Raw genomic sequence first — 17,321 nt, forward strand, 5'->3', positions numbered from 1 at the left:
AGATAACCTAAAAAACAAAACAAAACTATGTAATACATGAAAAGAGGTAATTCCTTCTGTTTCTGCTCCACACATTGTGAAGGCGACACCTTAAAATGTCTTTATGAGGCCGGGCGCAGTGGTGCACGCCTGTAATTGCACTGTTTTGGTCATATTGAAACAGTATGAATAATATAAGGTATGTAAGATGGAAAGGAAAAAGTTAAATTATTATTATTATTATTTTTTGCAGAAGACATGATCTTGTTTTCTTGTTTTTTTTATTTTTATTTTAATTTTTTTATTTTGACACAGGATGGGGTGCAATGGTAAAATCACAGCTCACTGCTTCCTTGGCCTTCTGGGCTCAAGCGATCCTCCCACCTCAGCCTCCTGAAGACATGATCTTATATATAGAAAACCCTAATACTACGTGTGCCACCTCCCCCCCTGCCCCGCCCACACACAGCCTACATAACTAATAAATTCAGCAAAGTGACAGGGTAGAATATCAACACATGAAAATCCACTGCATTTTTATACAGTAGCAATGAACAACTTGAAAAAAATTTAAAAAGCATTGTCATTTACGATAACATCAAAAAGAATAAAATATTTAGAAATAAACTTAATTAAAGAAGCAAGACTTATATACTGAAAACTGCAAAATACTGCTGAAAAAAATTAATGAAGACATAAATAAATGGAAAGATACCCTATGTTCATTGACTGGAAGATTTCATATAGTTAAAATGACATTACCCAAGTCAATCTAAAGATTCAATGCATTCCTATCAAAATCCCAATGATATATTTTTCGAAAATAGAAAAGCTCAAACTAAGATTAATGTGGAATCTCAAGGAACCTTTAAATATAAAAAAAAAAAAAACCTTAAAAAACAAGAACAAAATTGGAGGTGTCATACTTCCTAATTTCAAAACTTACTATAAAGTTATTGTAATCAAAACAGCATGGTACTAGCAAAATGACAGAGATAGTCCAAAGGAACAAAATAGCCCAGAAATACATCATCACATATGTGATCAATTAATTTTCAAAAAGTATGCCATGACCATAAAATGAGGAAAGGATAGTCTTTTCAACAAACGGTTCTGGGAAAACTGGATATCCACATGCAAATGAATGAAGTTGCACCCATACATCTCATCATATACAAATATTAACTCAAAACAGGTCAAAAACCTAAACCTAAAGGCTAAAACTATGAAACCCTTAGAAAAAAACAGAGGGCAACATCTTCATGATATTAGATTTGGCAATGATTTTTTGGATATGACACCAAAAGCACAGGCAACAAAAAAACAAAGAGACACACTAGATTTCAAAATTTAAAAGTGTGTGCATCGAGGACACTATCAAGAGAGCTAAAAGGTAACCCACAGAGTTGGAGGAAATATTTACAAATCATATATCTGATAAGGGATTAATATCCAAAAAATAGAAAGAACCCCTGCAACCTAACAATAGCAGCAAAACAACATAACTGAAGACCAGGCAAAAGACTTCGACATTTCTACCAAGATGATACGCAAATGGCCAATGAACATACAAAAGATGCTTGAGGGAAATGCAAATCAAAATCATGATGAGATACCATTTCACACCATTAGGATAATTATTATCAAAAAATTATAATAACAAGTGTTGATGAGAAAGTAAAGAATTTGGAACCTTTGTAAATTGTTGGCAAGAAGGTAAAACGATACATCTACTGTGAAAAAAAAATATGGCGGTTCCTCAAAAAGGTAAATACAGAATTACTATATGATCCAGAAATTCTACTCCTAGGTATGTGCTGGGTATGTGCAAAAGAATTGAAAGCAGAGACTCTGAGATATTTGTACACCAGTGTTCATAGCAGCATTGTTCATAATGGCTAAAAGCTGGAAGCAACCTGTGTCCATTAACAGATGAATGTACGAACAAAATGTGGTATACACATAAAGTGGAATATTATTTATCCATAAAAAGGGATGATGTTCTGATACATGCTGCAGCATGGATGAACCTTGAAGGAATTATGCTAGGTGAAATAAAGCAGACACACAAAGACAAATATTGTATAATTCCACTTATATGAGCTACTGAGAGTAGTCAAATTCACAGGGACAGAAAGTAGAACAGTGGCTGCCAGGGGCAGGGTGTGTGTGGAGGTGGGTGAGGCAGGGGTGAAGGGAGAGTTATTGTTTAATCAGAACAGACTTTCTGTTTGAAATGATGAAAAACTTCTGGAAATAAATTATGATGCTGGTTGCACAGCAATGTGAATGTACCTAATGATCAATATCATTAACAGCATCAGTATCACCAAACACTTTAAAATAGCTGATATGGTAAATGTCATGTTACGTATACTTTACTGCAATAAAAAATAAATAAAAAACAAACCCCCAGCATGATAACACTATGTGGACTGTAGCTGAGTCTCTGTCAGGTAGAGAAAATAAGCAATCTATATGAACAGACACTTCTTTGCAGACCCAGGTGCGAGTTGGAAGTTGCGAAAAGAAATCCAAAGTCTAAAATGGTGAAGACTGTCCCTTATCAGTATAGGTGATCAAGATGTCAAAGACATGGTAAACTCACATTGCAGTTTGATGAGCCATCAAATGTTGGGTAAGAACCATCTGGCCAGTCGGCAGGGTCCAGGGCAGCCGACTGCCGGTGCTGGGCCTCGTATTCCTTGAGCTGCAACAAGAAGAGATGGATACTGAAATGGAAAGAATGGCCAGACACTGGCCAGACCTTTCACAAGGAAATGACTCAAATAATACATCTAGGTTCCTGGTTCACAATCTTGTGCTCAAGCAGCAGAGACATGACTTTGGGTACCTTCTTCATGCCAGTGTTGGTAACTAAGTGCCAGCCAAAGACACCTTTCCCAAAACCAAGAGGAAGATAACCACCCTGCCCTATGAGTTTTCATCTAAGTCAAATCAACAGGCAAAATGGACTCTTTGTATCCTGCGTTCCAGAAAGAATTTTCACTTTCCCCCTCCAACATCAACACTTACGTTTCCTCAGCTTGATTATAAAGAAATTGTCTGTAGTTTGGCCTCTGAATTACCTTCCCAAGTATGTAAGTCAAAAACATGCACGTCCTTTTTAGGAAGAGAAAATGATAGACTACAGACATTTTAGTGAAATGGGGTCAAACCCTGAAACATTTTATATATATTTGTTGTTGTTGTTGTTGTTGAGACAGGGTTTCACTCTGTTACCCAGGCTACAGTGCAGTGGTGCAATCATGGCTCACTGCAGACTTGACCTCCCAGGCTCAAACAATCCCACCTCAGCATCCCAGGTAGCTGGGACTACAGGTGTACACCATCATGCCCACCTAGTATTTTTCTTTCTTTTTTTTTTTTGTTGTAGAGATGGGGTTTCGCCATGTTGCCCAGGCTGGTCTCAAAATCTTGAGCTCAAGTGTTCCACCCCTTCAGCCTCCCAAAATGATGGGGTTACAGGTATGAGCCACTACACCCGACACTGAAACAGTTTTAAAAATCACATGCTTGTCTTGTTCAAAATGGCTTCAAGTTGCTAGTCCAATGTTATAACCTAACAAACATTATGGGGTTATTGGAGACCTTTGAGGATGGTCTCTCTCTATTGAGATCTTAGAGATACTGAAAGTTTAGGTTCAGAAACAAGGTTTCTAGTTTTTGAAAAACACAGAAAGACAATTGAAATCCTATAGCAGGCCAGGCACAGTAGCTCACACCTGTAATCCCAGAACTTTGGGAGGCCAAGGCGGGTTGGTTAACCTGAGGTCAGGAGTTCGAGACCAGCCTGGCCAAGATGGTGAAACCCTGTCTCTACTAAAAATACAAAAATTAGCTGGGTGTGGCAGCGCACACCCAGTACTGAGTACTGAGTAATCTCAGCTACTCAGGAGGCTGAGGCAGGAGAATCGCTTGAACCTGAGGAGCAGAGGTTGCTGTGAGCTGAGATCATGCCACTGCACTCCAACCTGGGTGACAAGAGCGAAATTCTATCTCAAAAAAAAAAAAAAAAAGGAGGAAGGAAAGAAGGAAGGCAGGAAGGCAGGCAGGCAGGCTATAGCAAAGTGAGCAGATTTACTTTAAAAAAATTTTTATAACTTCTTTTACCATATTTCCCAAATAAGTGAGCAAATTTAACTTAGCAATATGAGATCTTTCAGAATGGCATAGTGAGAGTCCAGGTGTCACACAGAAATTGAGCTCTGGGATTCAAAACAATTGTCACTGCATTCAAATCCTATTACAAAGCAGTGTGCACATATGAATTTAAGACAGTGATCAAATCATGTTCCATGAGCCAAGCAACTTAAAAACAGAAATAATTGAACCTGACAGCCCACGTGAGGGTGACTGGACAATCCCGAAGCCCTGGAGCTTGAGGATGTGGTAGCGCCACTACAATGACCATTATTCCTCTAGGAAAAAGCCACTTTCACAACTGTGACTTCAACCTATGAAATTCTTTTCTGCATATATGTGGTAGGCAGTACTGATTATTGAGTAAGAGCTTGAATGCAGAACCAAATACCAGCTGGGAGCCCTGGGGACAAATTATTTAACCCCTCTATGTTTCGGTTCCTCCACCTGGAAAACAGGCATGACAATAAATCTGTCTTACAGAGCCGTTACCAGAACTAACTAAGATAATGCAGCAAAACTCTCAGCATACCATATCAAAGCAATAGGGTTATTATAATACTATTATTATTACCACTGTGCTTTCAGAGAAAAGAAAGCTCAAAGTTCACATTAACTTGACATGTTTAAACTTTTGGGTATTAGGGGTATTAATCATTGTAATCTTTCTGTTATATTAGGGACACTTAGATTGTTCCAGTCTTTATATTATGTTATACACTAGGATGTTCTCTCCATTTTGATATATTGGCTTGTGAAATGCTACATTCTCCCTGTATGATTGAGAGTATCTGCCCATTGGAAAATGGGATTATCATGAGATTATCAGGTCTCCAGTTCTCTAGTCCATGTTTATACCCAACCTTAGCTGCATCTCCTAGGAGCCACTAAATAACTTTCAGCTTTAAGGAAAACAGGTACAAATTTTTTTTTTTTTTTTTTTTTTTGAGATGGAGTCTCGCTCTGTCCCCCAGGCTGGAGTGCAGTGGCGCTATCTCTGCTCACTCTAAGCTCTGCCTCCTGGGTTCACGCCATTCTCCTGCCTCAGCCTCCTGAGTAGCTGGGACTACAGGCGCCCACCACCGCGCCTGGCTAATTTTTTGTATTTTTAGTAGAGACAGGGTTTCACCGTGGTCTCGATCTCCTGACCTTGTGATCCGCCCGCCTCGGCCACCCAAAGTGTTGGGATTACAGGCGTGAGCCACCGCGCCCGGCCCAAATTTCTAACTAGTCAATCACATATGATGATTTTTTTTTTTTCCTGCTGTATGCTCATCTCTGCTATCTACTTTGGGGCCTAAAAGTATGTGTGCTGTTCTGATAGAGATTTTAATTCTATGCCCTATCCAAACTTTGCTACTCAACTGGCTTTTTGGTTTGTTTTCTGTAACAGGCTTTTGCTCTGTTGCCCAGGCTGGAGTGCAGTAGGGCAATCACGGCTCATTGCAACCTTGATCTCCCTGATTCGAGCAATCCTCCCATCTCAGCTTCCCGAGTAGCTGGGACTACAGGGGCATGGCACCACATCCAGCTAATTATTTTGTATCTTTTTGTAGAGATGAGGTTTCATCATGATGCCCAGGCTGGTGTCGAACTCCTGGGCTCAAGTGATCTGCCTGCCTTCGCCTCTCAAAGTGCTGAGATTAGAGGCGTGAGCCACTACACCTGGAAACTGTTTTTTTAATTATCCTAATTACACAATTCTAAGTGTTTTAAAGTTACAAAACAAGATCTCTATTTTTTTTAAGTGCACTGCACAGGAAAAAAAAAAAACATGTAATTACACAGGTTATTACATTGATAATTACCTGTTATAATTACATTTTTATATTCCACTTTGGTTCAAGAAGTTTTGGTTTAATTATAATTTCATGAAGGCATGACCATTTGTAATTTCATTAAAGAATGCATACCTTTTAAAGCAAATCTGTAGTGTTTTACATTAATTCCAGGAGTTATAAAATAATGACATTTTAAGGTATGTGTATGTGTGTGTGTCTTAAGCAAAAACATTCCTTCACATCCTGTGATCCCAAATCTCACTGTTTTCTCACAGCTGAAGTCCATGACATGATTTTTTAGAATGATGGCCATCTTTAAAAGAGTAATGTTCATTCCATCTTGGAGACCTTTAGGGAGAGATATATCATAATGTTCCAATTTCTACCAGTACTTACTATAAAGAGCATTTATGTTATATTAAACCGAAATCCACTCCAGCTGCTTTTTAAATTCATTTCTTTCTAATCTGTCCTCAGTAGAGATTTTAAAAACAAACAAACAATCAAACATTCTCCAGGACATCCGAAAGATATACTCTTTAACAACCCTCAGACATTCGAAGACTGTGATTAAGTTCTTTTCTGCTTCTTTTGAGATAAATCCCTCCCAACTTCTCCCCATGGGATCAATTTTTTAAAAACCTCCTATGGACTCTATATGTGTCCAAATCTCTGTGATTTGATGCACAATAGCTTTTACAAGGAAATGACTCAATAATACATCTAGGTTCCTAGTTCATAATCTTGTGCTCTGGTATACCAGATGCCCAGATTACCTTAATGACTTTATAAGAATGTCCAGTAGGTATAAATTTACACACCCTGCTCTAGAGAACATGACTAAGAGAAGCTGTCTCCACAAAGATATCTAGATGGCTGCTCCCCAACCGCAATCAGCTTTCAGACATCTTATCCCTGGCATGACAAACTCTACAATGCCAGTCACCCTCCAGGGCTCCCCACTCCATTTGGAATCAGGCTGAGTGAGGCTAGACTCCTCCTGAAATCACATCTCTGTCCAACTTCATCCTTCTCCCTCACTTAGAGGTTTCTCTTTAAAGCCTTCTTTCAATAAGCCACTTGCACAATGCTATATATAGTTTGGATGTCTCTTTCCCCAAACCTCATACTGAAATTGAATTCCAATACTGGGGAAGGGGGCCTAAAGAGAGGTGTTTGGGGCCATGAGGGAGGATCCCTTAAGAATAGTTTCATACCCTGTGGAGGGGTGGGGAAGGTGATTTCTCACTCTATTTGTTCCCCAAAGAGCAGTTGTTATAAAAGAGCCAGGCACCCCCCTTCTCTTGTTTCTTCTTACCAAGTGATCTCTGCACACACTGCCTTCCACCGTAAGTGGAAGCAGCCTGAGGTTTTCACTAGATGACTACTCTCCCAGCAGGTAGAATCATGAGCCAAATAAACCCCTTTTCTTTGTAAGTTACCCAGTCTCAGGTATTCCTTTATAGCAACACTAAATAGACTGATACACAAGAGTCCCTGTCTCAGGCTGTGCTTCCGGGGAATCAGATGTATGACACCCGGAATGAAGAAAAGTTTGGACTAGGCACGGTGGCTCACGCCTGTAATCCCACCACTTTGGGAGGCCAAGGCAGGTGGATCATTTGAGGTCGGGAGTTCGAGACTAGCCTGGCCAACATGGTGAAACCCCGTTTCTACGAAAAATCCAAAAATTAGCTGGGCCTGGTGGCATGTGCCTGGAGTCCCAGCTGCTTGGGAGGCTGAAGCAGACGAATTGCTTGAACCTGGGAGGTGGAGTTGCAGTGAGCCAAGATTGCACCACTACACCCCAGCCTGGGCGACAGAGCGAGACTCTGTCTCAAAAAAAAAAATAAATAAATAAATTAGCCAGGTGTGGTAGCACGTGCCTACCTAGAGTCCCAGCTATTAAGGAAGCTGAGGCATGAGAACTGCTTGAGCCTGGGAGGTCGAGGCTGCAGTGAACCATGATCACGCCAGTGTACTCTAGCCTGGGCTACAGAGCGAGACCCTGTCTCAAAAAAAAAAAAAGTTCATGATGCCAAAACATCGTGACAGTCAATGACAAACTTTAAGTGCTCTTTTCTTAATCTCCAAAGGACTTTATTTCTGACTTTCACACAGATACAGTCTTGTTGGAATCAGAAACATACATTAACAGATCAATGTGTAATACTTAATGATTAGATCACATTGACTTGAGCAGTCTTCCGTATAAATAATTATTTTTAAGGAAATGTGATTATTAAATCATGGTCATAGATCTCTCTCAATTTCCTATAGACAGTGCTTCCAGTTAAAATTGCAAAGGACACATTTTTCTACAATATCACTCATCAATGCTGAGTATTATCATTCCAAGAAATTTACTACTATTCTCTTTTATACAAGGCTTTAAATGTGAGTGTATTCCCTTCCCTCTTCACCCCACAACAAACAAATTACTCACATAAACGAATAACCTATAGCTTCCAAGTATGGGCTTTCTACATCTTACGGAATTAGTAAAAGATTTGAATGTCCTGAACTTACTTGCCAAGAGCTATGTAAGGCCTTAAAATTGGTACAGGCACACCTCATTTTACTAAGTTTGACTTTACTGCATATCACAGAAACTGTGTTTTACAAATTGAAAGTTTGTGGTAGCCCTGCATCGAAGAAGTTTATCAGTGCCACTTTTCTAACAATATGGGCTCATTCTGAGTCCCTGCTGTCACATTTTGGTAATTCCTACAGTATTTCAAACTTTTTCATTCTTATTACATCTGTTATGGTGACCTGTGATCTGTGACCTCGGATGTTAATATTGTAATTGTTTTGGGGAGCCATGAACCTAAACATATAAGATATGAACTTAATGGATAATGTGTGTGTTCTGACAGCTCCGCTGACGGGCCATTCTCCCATCTCTCTCCCTCCTGCTCAAGCCTCCCTATTTCCTGAGACACAACATATTTAAATTAGGCCAATTAATAACCCTGCAATTGCCTCTGTGTATTTAATTGAAAGGAAGAGTAGCATGCTTCTCACTTTAAATCAAAAGCTAGGAATGAATGATTAAGCTTAGTGAGGAAGGCATGTTGAAAGCCAGGGTAAGCTAAAAGCTAGGCCTTTTGCATCAAACAGTTAAGTTGGGAATGCAAAGGAAAAGTTATCGAAGGAAATGAAAAGTGCTACTCCAGTGAACACACAAATGATAAGAAAATGGAACAGCCTTATTGCTGACATGGAGAAAGTTTGAGTGGTCTGGGTAGAAGATCATAGCAGACACAACACTCTCGTAAGCCAACGCCGAATCCAGAGCAAGGCCCTAACTCTTTTCAGTTCTATGAAGAGATAAGGAGGTGTGTCTTATAATAAACCCAGAAACTGTTTTTTTGAGAACACCAACAAATTTATGTGACTCACTTTACTGCAATATTCCCTTTACTGCAGTGGTCTGATATCAAACCTGCAATAGCTCTGAGGTATCCTGGTACACAGAAATTGTTATTTAAAATCTGCCAATGACCTAGATCTCCCTAAGCAACTTTTTTACTAATGAGCTTGACTTCCTTAAAGCACGTGTTAATTATCCATCATAAAGCTATTAGAAAATGTCTGTTAATGCCACTAGATGGGAGGAAAGCATTCAGTAAATAAAATATTGAAATCCTAAATCAAGCTATATTTTAAAATTACACTAAAAAAGATAGTACACTGAGGTTTGTTTTGTAAATTTCATTCTTTTCAAACGATTTCAGCTTACAGTAATGTTTCACATATTAGTTCTTTGTAGTCTTTTTCATTTTAATCTTCATTTGTATGTGATATCTGGGTTTTTAGGGGCGTGATGAATCATGGTTTTATAATTTACAGTGGGAAAAGATCCATCAATGAAATCAAATTCATGCAAATGAAACAGAATGGACCAAATTGTCTTGATCTGAACATGGGCAAAATTTTTCCCAATATGATGACGCCCACCTCCAAATGGCACATAGACAATCTTCTCTCCTGTTGAGTTGTCCTGTAATCACTGATCAGGATTCAGATCCACAAGCTCCACCCAAGTGTCTTGAAATTCTTGATTGACAGTGGGAGATAAACCTGTTTGGTGGCCTGGAGGAATGGTACGTCCTATCACACCCTCTGAGGCAGTTTAGCCATTCTCAGTATAGTCAATACAGGAAGTCTAAGTCTTAACTCTTTCTATGCAGTCATTATACAAGTTTCAATCTTTTTTTTTCTTTTTAGATGGAGTTTTGCTCTTTTTGCCCTGGCTGGAGTGCAATAGCGAGATCTCGGCTCACTGCAACCTCTGCCTCTGCAATTCCCCTGCCTCAGCCTCCCATGTAGCTGGGGTTACACGCGCGTGCCACCACGCCTGGCTAATTCTGTATTTTTATTAGAGACGGGGTTTCACCATGTTGGCCAGACTGGTCTTGAACTCTTGACCTCATCAGCTGATCCACCCGCCTTGGCCTCCCAAAGTGCTGGGGAGGTTCAATCTTGAGCCGGTCATAAGTTAAAGAAGGTAGATCCTCTCCATGGACAGTTTTCTGCTTCAAATAACATTTTTCATGACATGTTTCATCTCTGGCTATAAAGCAGCTCATTTAGGAACCAGTAGTTGAGGATGTATGTGACCCTGAGAACAGTCTGATAAGCAGCCCTATGATTTCCTCATCTGCCGATAGGCACTCACTCTTGTCTGTAGAATCCAGCAAAGTTTGGAGAATGCTTTGGATTTTTTCTTCTGGTTTCTGTGTTTCTGGGTTGCCTTATAGACAATAGTCGTGCTCTCAGTGAGCTTTGTAGCTGCTTCTGCAACCACGCAGAGGCGGCCAAGGTGGCTGCAGCCAGGCCAAAGGCCCGAAGCCACCACTCACATATGCACACAGCTGTGCCACCTCTCGCTGAGTTGACTTCTGATTTCCTTTCCATGTAAACCATGGCTAGCTATCAAATTATGACCTCAGAAAGAGCTTCACACGATTTTTTTTCTCCACTTTCTCCCCAACTTGAAAGTATTCCTTTCTTTTTCAGTTACAGAAACTTGCTGTCTGAAGTGGGCTACATTAAGGCTACTTTTTAACATTTTCTCTTGCCCCAAGAACATTGGATTAGGCATATCACATTCAACTCCCTTCCCAAACACAGGTGTCCTGAGATGACTGTAGACATCTTCTGCATTCAGATCTTTGGTTTTACTATTAAAAAATGGTGCAGTCAGCTGGATGCAGTGGCTCATGCCTGTAATCCTAGTACTTTGGGAGACCGAGGCAGGTAGATCACATGAGGTCAGGAGTTCGAGACCAGCCTGGCCAACATGGTAAAACCCTGTCTCTACTAAAAATACAAAAATTAGCCGGGCGTGGTGACAGGTGCCTATAATCCCAGCTACTCAGGAAGCTGAGGCAGAAGAATCGCTTGAACCCAGGAGGTGGAGGTTGCAGTGAGCCAAGATCGTGCTACCTCACTTCAGCTTGGCCGAAAGGGCAAACCTCCATCTCAAAAAATAAAATAAAATAAAATATAAAAAAAAGTAGTGGTGCAGTCACATCTCTCTCCAGCAGTAAATGTCTTGCTTACCACAGAAAAACTAAATACAGTCCATACTTCCCATATGCCCGTACTTCTCATATGCACTTTCTAGAAACTCAATTGAGCTTTTCCCAAATGTATGGCATGGCCAAGGAATGGAATGGGAGAGAAAACATATGATGAGCATTTTGCACCAGCCGGCAGCTGGGCTAGGTGGTTACTGTTGTGGCAAAGCAGACCAGGCTGAGGATGAAGGTGCAGGAGACGAGCAGCATGGACAGGAGGCTGTCACTTTCACCTGCCACCCACTCTACCACCTGCCCCAGCACCGACCTGCTCATCTGCATTCCAATTATAAATCTTTTAGTTATTTTTAAATGTACAACAAATTATTGTTGACTGTAGTCACCCTGTTGTGCTAGCAAATCCTGGATGCTATTCATTCTTCATTCGTCATTCATTTCATACCCATTAACCATCCATACTTCCCCTCACCTCCTCACTACCATCCCCAGGCTCTGGTAACCATCATTCTACTCTCTATCTCCATCAGTTCAATTGTTTTAATTTTTACCTCCCACAAATGCGTGAGAACTTGTGCAGTTTGACTTTCTGTACCTGGCTTATTTCACTTAATATAATGTCCTCCACTTCCATCCATGTTGTTGTAAATGACAGAAACTCACTCTTTTTTATGGCTGTGTAGTGTTCCACTGTGTATATGTATCACATTTTTTTAATCCATTCATCTGTTGATGGACACTTAGGTTGCTTCCAAGTCTTGGCTATTGTCAACAGCACTGCAATAAAACATGAGAGAGCAGATAGCTCTATGCTAACTTCCCTTCTTTTGGATAGATACTAGCAGTGGGATTGCTGCATCATACGGTAGTTCTATTTTTTGTATCATGAGGAACCTCCATACTGTTCTCCATAGTGGCTGTAATAATTTATATTCTCATCAACAATATATGAGGGTCCCCCTTTCTCATATCCTTAACAGCATTTGTTATTGCCTGTCTTTTGGATAAAAGCCATTTTAGGCCAGGCGCAGTGACTCACGCCTGTAATCGCAACACTTTGGGACGCCAAGGCAGGTGGATCACCTGAGGTCAGGAGTTCGAGACTAGCCTGGCCAACATGGTGAAACACTCTCTCTACTAAAAATACAAAAATTAGCTAGGCATGGTAGTGGGCACCTGTAATCCCAGCTACTCAGGAGGTTGAGGCAGGAGAATTGTTGGAACCTGGGATGTGGAGGTTGCAGTGAGCCAAGATTGTGCCGCACTCCAACCTGGGTGACAGAGCGAGACTGCATCTCAAAAAAAAAAAAAAAAAAAAATTAGCCAGATGTGGTGGCAGGCACCTGTGATCCCAGCTTTTAAGGGAGGCTGAGGCAGGAGAATCCCTTGAACCCACTGAGCCAAAATCTCGCCACTGCATTCCAGCCTGGGTGACAGAGTGAGACTCTGTACCACAAAGCCATTTTAATTGGGGTGAGATGATATCTTATTGTAGTTTTGATTTGCATTTCTCTGATGACCAATAATATTGAGCACCTTTTCACATGTCTGTTTTCCCTTTGTACGTCTTCTGAGAAATGTCTATTCAGATATTTTCTCCATTTTTTAAATTAGATTATTAGATTTTTTCCTATTGAGTTGTTTGAGTTCCACATATATTGTTTATTAATCCTTTGTCCGACAGGTAGTTTGCGAATATTTTCTCCCAGTATGTGGGTTGTCTTTTCACTTTGCTGATTGCTTTGTTTGCTGTGCAGAAGCATTTTAACATGATGTGATCCCATTTGTCCATTTTTGTTTTAGCTGCCTGTACTTTTAGGGTATCACTCAAGACATTTTTGCCCAGTCCAATGTCCTGGAGAATTTCCTCAATGTTTTCTTTTACTAGTTTCATAGTTGAGTCTTAAAGATTTGTCTTTAATCCATTTTGATTAGATTTTTCTATATGGCAAGAGAGAGGGGTCTAGTTTCATTCTTCTGCATATGAATATCCAATTTTCCCAGCACCATTTATTGAAGAGATTGTTCTTTCCCCAATGTATATTCTTGGCACCTTTGTTGAAAGTGAGTTCACTATAGACGGATGGGTTTATTTCCGGGCTTCCTATTCTAGTCCATTGGTCTATATGTCTGATTTATGCCAGGACCATGCTGTTTGGTTACTACAGCTCCACAGTATAGATTTGAAGTCAGTTAATGTCATTCCCCCAGTTTTGTTCTTTTTGCTCAGGATGGCTTTGGCTACTCTATGTATTCTGTGGTTCAATATACATTTTAAGATTATTTTTTCTTCTTTCCTTTTCTTTGGGGGGTGGGGGTGGATGGATTCTCACTCTCTCACCCAGGCTGGAGTTCAATGGAACGATCTTGGCTCATTGTCTCCACCTCCCTGATTCAAGCCATTCTTCTGCCTCAGCCTTCCAAGTAGCTTGCTACAGACAGGCGCCACCACGCCTGGCTAATTTTTGTATTTTTAGTAGAGACGGGCTTTCACCATGTTGGCCAGGTTGGTCCCGAACTCCTGATCTCGAGTCATCTGCCCGCCTCGGCCTCCCAAAGTGTAAGTTTATTTCTTCTAATTCTGTGAAGCATGTCATTGGTATTTTGATATGGATTGCACTGAATCTGTAGATTGCTTTGGATAGTATAGCCATTTTAATGATATTGATCCTTCTAATCCATGAACATGGAATAGTTTTCCTTTTTTCTTTTTTTTTTTTTTTGGTGTCCTTTTCTTGCATCAATGTTTTACTGTTTTCATTATAATGAAAGCTTTCACAATGACAGCTTTCACTTCTTTGGTTGAGTTTATTCTTAGGTATTTTATTTGTAGCTATTATAAATGGGATTACTTTCTTGATTTCTTTTCAGATTATGTATTGCTGGCATATAGAAATGCTACTGATTTTTATGTGTTGATTTTGTAGCCTGCAACTTTACTTAATTTACCAGTTCTAATAGTTTTTCAGTGGAGTCTTTGGTTCTCTTTTATTTCTTTCTCTTGCCTGATTGCTATAGCTAGGACTTCCAGTACTATGTTGAATAACAGTGGTGAAAATGGACATCTTCGTCACATAACTTTTATTACAGGATACTGTTATAATTGTTCTATTTTATTTTTAGTTATTGTTGTTAATTTCTTATTATGTCTAATTTATAGATTAAGCTCTACCATGGACATGTATGCATAGGAACATAAGAAAAAACATACACAGTATGTATAGGGTTTGGTACCATCTGCAGTTTCAGGCATTCACTGGGGGTCTTAGAACATATCCCTTGCATGTAAGAGGGAACTACTGTATATTAAACTAAACTGAGTACATGTGTGCCACTGTTTCAAGGTTTCAGACCTTTAAGATTCCACTTAATGGTTGCTATAGGTTGAATGTTATGGTTTCTACGTGTTGAATGTTTGTCTCTCCCCAAGCTGATGGTGAGAATTTGGTAGCTGGTGTGGTGGTGTTAAGAGGTGAAACTTTGGGAGGTGATAGGGTAGTATTACTGTCATTATAAAAGGGCAAGTTTGCCCCCTTTAGCTTCTTGGCATTCCTCCTTCTGGCTTATAAGCATCCAGCCTTCCTCCCCTGCAGATGACATGGTACACAAGGCGTCATCATAGGAGAGCATAGTCTCACCAGACATCAAACCTGCTGGGGCCCCTTGACATTAGATTTCCCAGCCTCCGGAACTGTGTGCCAATAAATTCCTGTTCTTGATGAATTATGCAATCTGTGGTATTCTGTTACAGCAGCACAAAATGGAACAAGACAGTGGTAAAGTCTTAACTCATTCAATGTTTCCTTGGTGGTTTGAAGGTTTTTGTCAATTGCCAAACCTGTTTATTTGGGACTTATCTGCACAGTACTGAACCAGCTGTTCAAAGTGAAAATTCAAGAATCAATGGGTTTGTTTTTCAACAACAAAGCAGGGAATCTCTTAATAAATTGCTGCCTTACTAGTATAACTGCTGCTCTAGTATCCTAAAGGTTAATTAGGCTTCTTGTAGTGCCTAACTTAACTCAGAGGGGAATAAAAATAAAAACAAAAAACAAACACAACAAATTATAATTAATATTTACTTAGATATGAAAGTAAGTATAACCTTTAGATTATTCAAAATTCAGTTTGTGAAGGCATCTTATAGAACTGATATTTATAGGCCAGGTGTGCTTGCTTACACCTGTAATTCTAACATGTTGGGAGGCCGAAGGGAGAGGATCACTTGAGCCCACAGGTTTGAGACCAGCCTGGGCAACATGAGGAGACCCTGTCTCTGTAAAAAATTTAAAAATTAGCTGGGTGTGGTGTCACACACTTGTGGTCCCAGCTACTCAGGAGGCTGACATGGGAGGATTGCTTGGGCCCAGGAGGTTGAGGCTGCAGTGAGTTGTGATCGCACCACTGCACTACAGTCTGGGAAATACAGTGAGATCCTATCTCAAACAACAACAACAACAACAACAACAAAACCAAACCTGATGTTTGCAATGTTTTTAGCATATTTGATTTTTATTTAATAATTAATCTTTTACCACTGATTATGTTCTTTTCAAAAGGCTTGTGAATTTTTCCCATTAATGTGGTCCACAGATCAAATATATCTGCCATTCATTCATTCGTTCGTGTTTTCATTGACTATAGAAGTTTCACCTCGCAAAGTAGAATGCTTGTATCAAGTAAACAGAATAAATATTTTATCTGACAACATGGGTACCTGATTCCTATACCCCTTGATGGCCCCAAACATTTTTACACTTCAGGAAGCCAAGTCCTCACAAATATAAACCAGGTATCTGCATGCTTACCCTGGCAAGTGCTTCCTCAATCGTGATCATCTTTTCCTTGACCATCATCATTAGCTGAATCCGCTCCTCATCGCTCATTGTTATTTCACTGGCAACGTAACCAACGTCTTCTCCTGGAGATTGAGGACAAAGAATAACAGGAGTGAAAACAAGAACAGCGAAACTGAATGTCAATGCTGAATATCTGCTGTCTCAGGCGAGGGAAGAATGTTGCTCAGGACACTATGTATGTTGAACGTGACTGATGAAGCAAAGGATGGGAAAAATATGCTGCTTTTAAAGAAGCGAATAAGCACCTCTGATTGAGAAACAGGCTTGCAGAACATGTGGATCTCACCATGTCACCCTAGAAACAAATCCTTCAAGATGATCAGAGCCTTTGAGATGGTGTGCCCAGTGGACGGGTTTTGGAGGAAAGTAAGAGAGAGCTCCTCACTATAGGTGGAGTAAAGATCTAATTTATACACCCAACTGGATCATACAAGCATTCCAAGGCTCCTTCAGCTGTGGGTTCTCTGTGTCCTTTCATTTGAATATAAATGAGAAGAAAATATTTTTGCAAAGAAGTAAGAAAGAACCCTAGGTCATGGCAGAGGAAGGAAGGTCACAGAGTCCAGACCCATAGCCTGGCAAAACCTTCCAATCCTACTAAGCTATTTCACTGTTATTATTCCTTGAAACTAAGTGCACCCGGGCGAAGAGATTCATTCCTGTAACCCCAGCACTTTGGGAGGCCAAGGCAGGTGGACCACTTGAGGTCAGGAGTTCGAGACCAGCCTGGCCAACAAGGTGAAACTCCGTCTCCACTAAAAATACAGAAATTAGCCAGGTGTGGTGGCAGGCACCTGTAATACCAGCTACTCAGGAGATTGAAGCAGGAGAATTGCTTTGAACCCAGGAGGCGAAGGTTGCAGTGAGCTGAGATCACACCACTGCACTCCAGCCTAGGTGACAGAGCAAGACTCCATCTGAAGACAAAAAAAAAAAAAAAAAAAATGCCAAGTGCAAATCACAGACATGAAGCATGTTCAGTTAATCAGAAG

General features: G+C 40.2%; 1 protein-coding gene across 3 annotated transcripts in view; it reads right to left on the reverse strand.

Moving 5' to 3' along the window:
* Positions 1-17,321, reverse strand: part of SASH1 (SAM and SH3 domain containing 1) — a 285,981-nt gene that overhangs the window by 60,980 nt on the left and 207,680 nt on the right. For all 3 annotated transcript variants that reach the window (XM_025381968.1, XM_025381966.1, XM_025381965.1), the window contains exons 7-8: positions 16,279-16,391; positions 2,588-2,689 (exon numbers count right to left, since the gene is read on the reverse strand). In XM_025381968.1, the coding sequence (XP_025237753.1) occupies positions 2,588-2,689; positions 16,279-16,391 (215 nt within the window). The remainder of the gene's footprint in view (positions 1-2,587; positions 2,690-16,278; positions 16,392-17,321) is intronic.

Source organism: Theropithecus gelada, chromosome 4 (genome assembly GCF_003255815.1).
Source record: "Theropithecus gelada isolate Dixy chromosome 4, Tgel_1.0, whole genome shotgun sequence".
Lineage (NCBI taxonomy): Eukaryota > Metazoa > Chordata > Mammalia > Primates > Cercopithecidae > Theropithecus > Theropithecus gelada.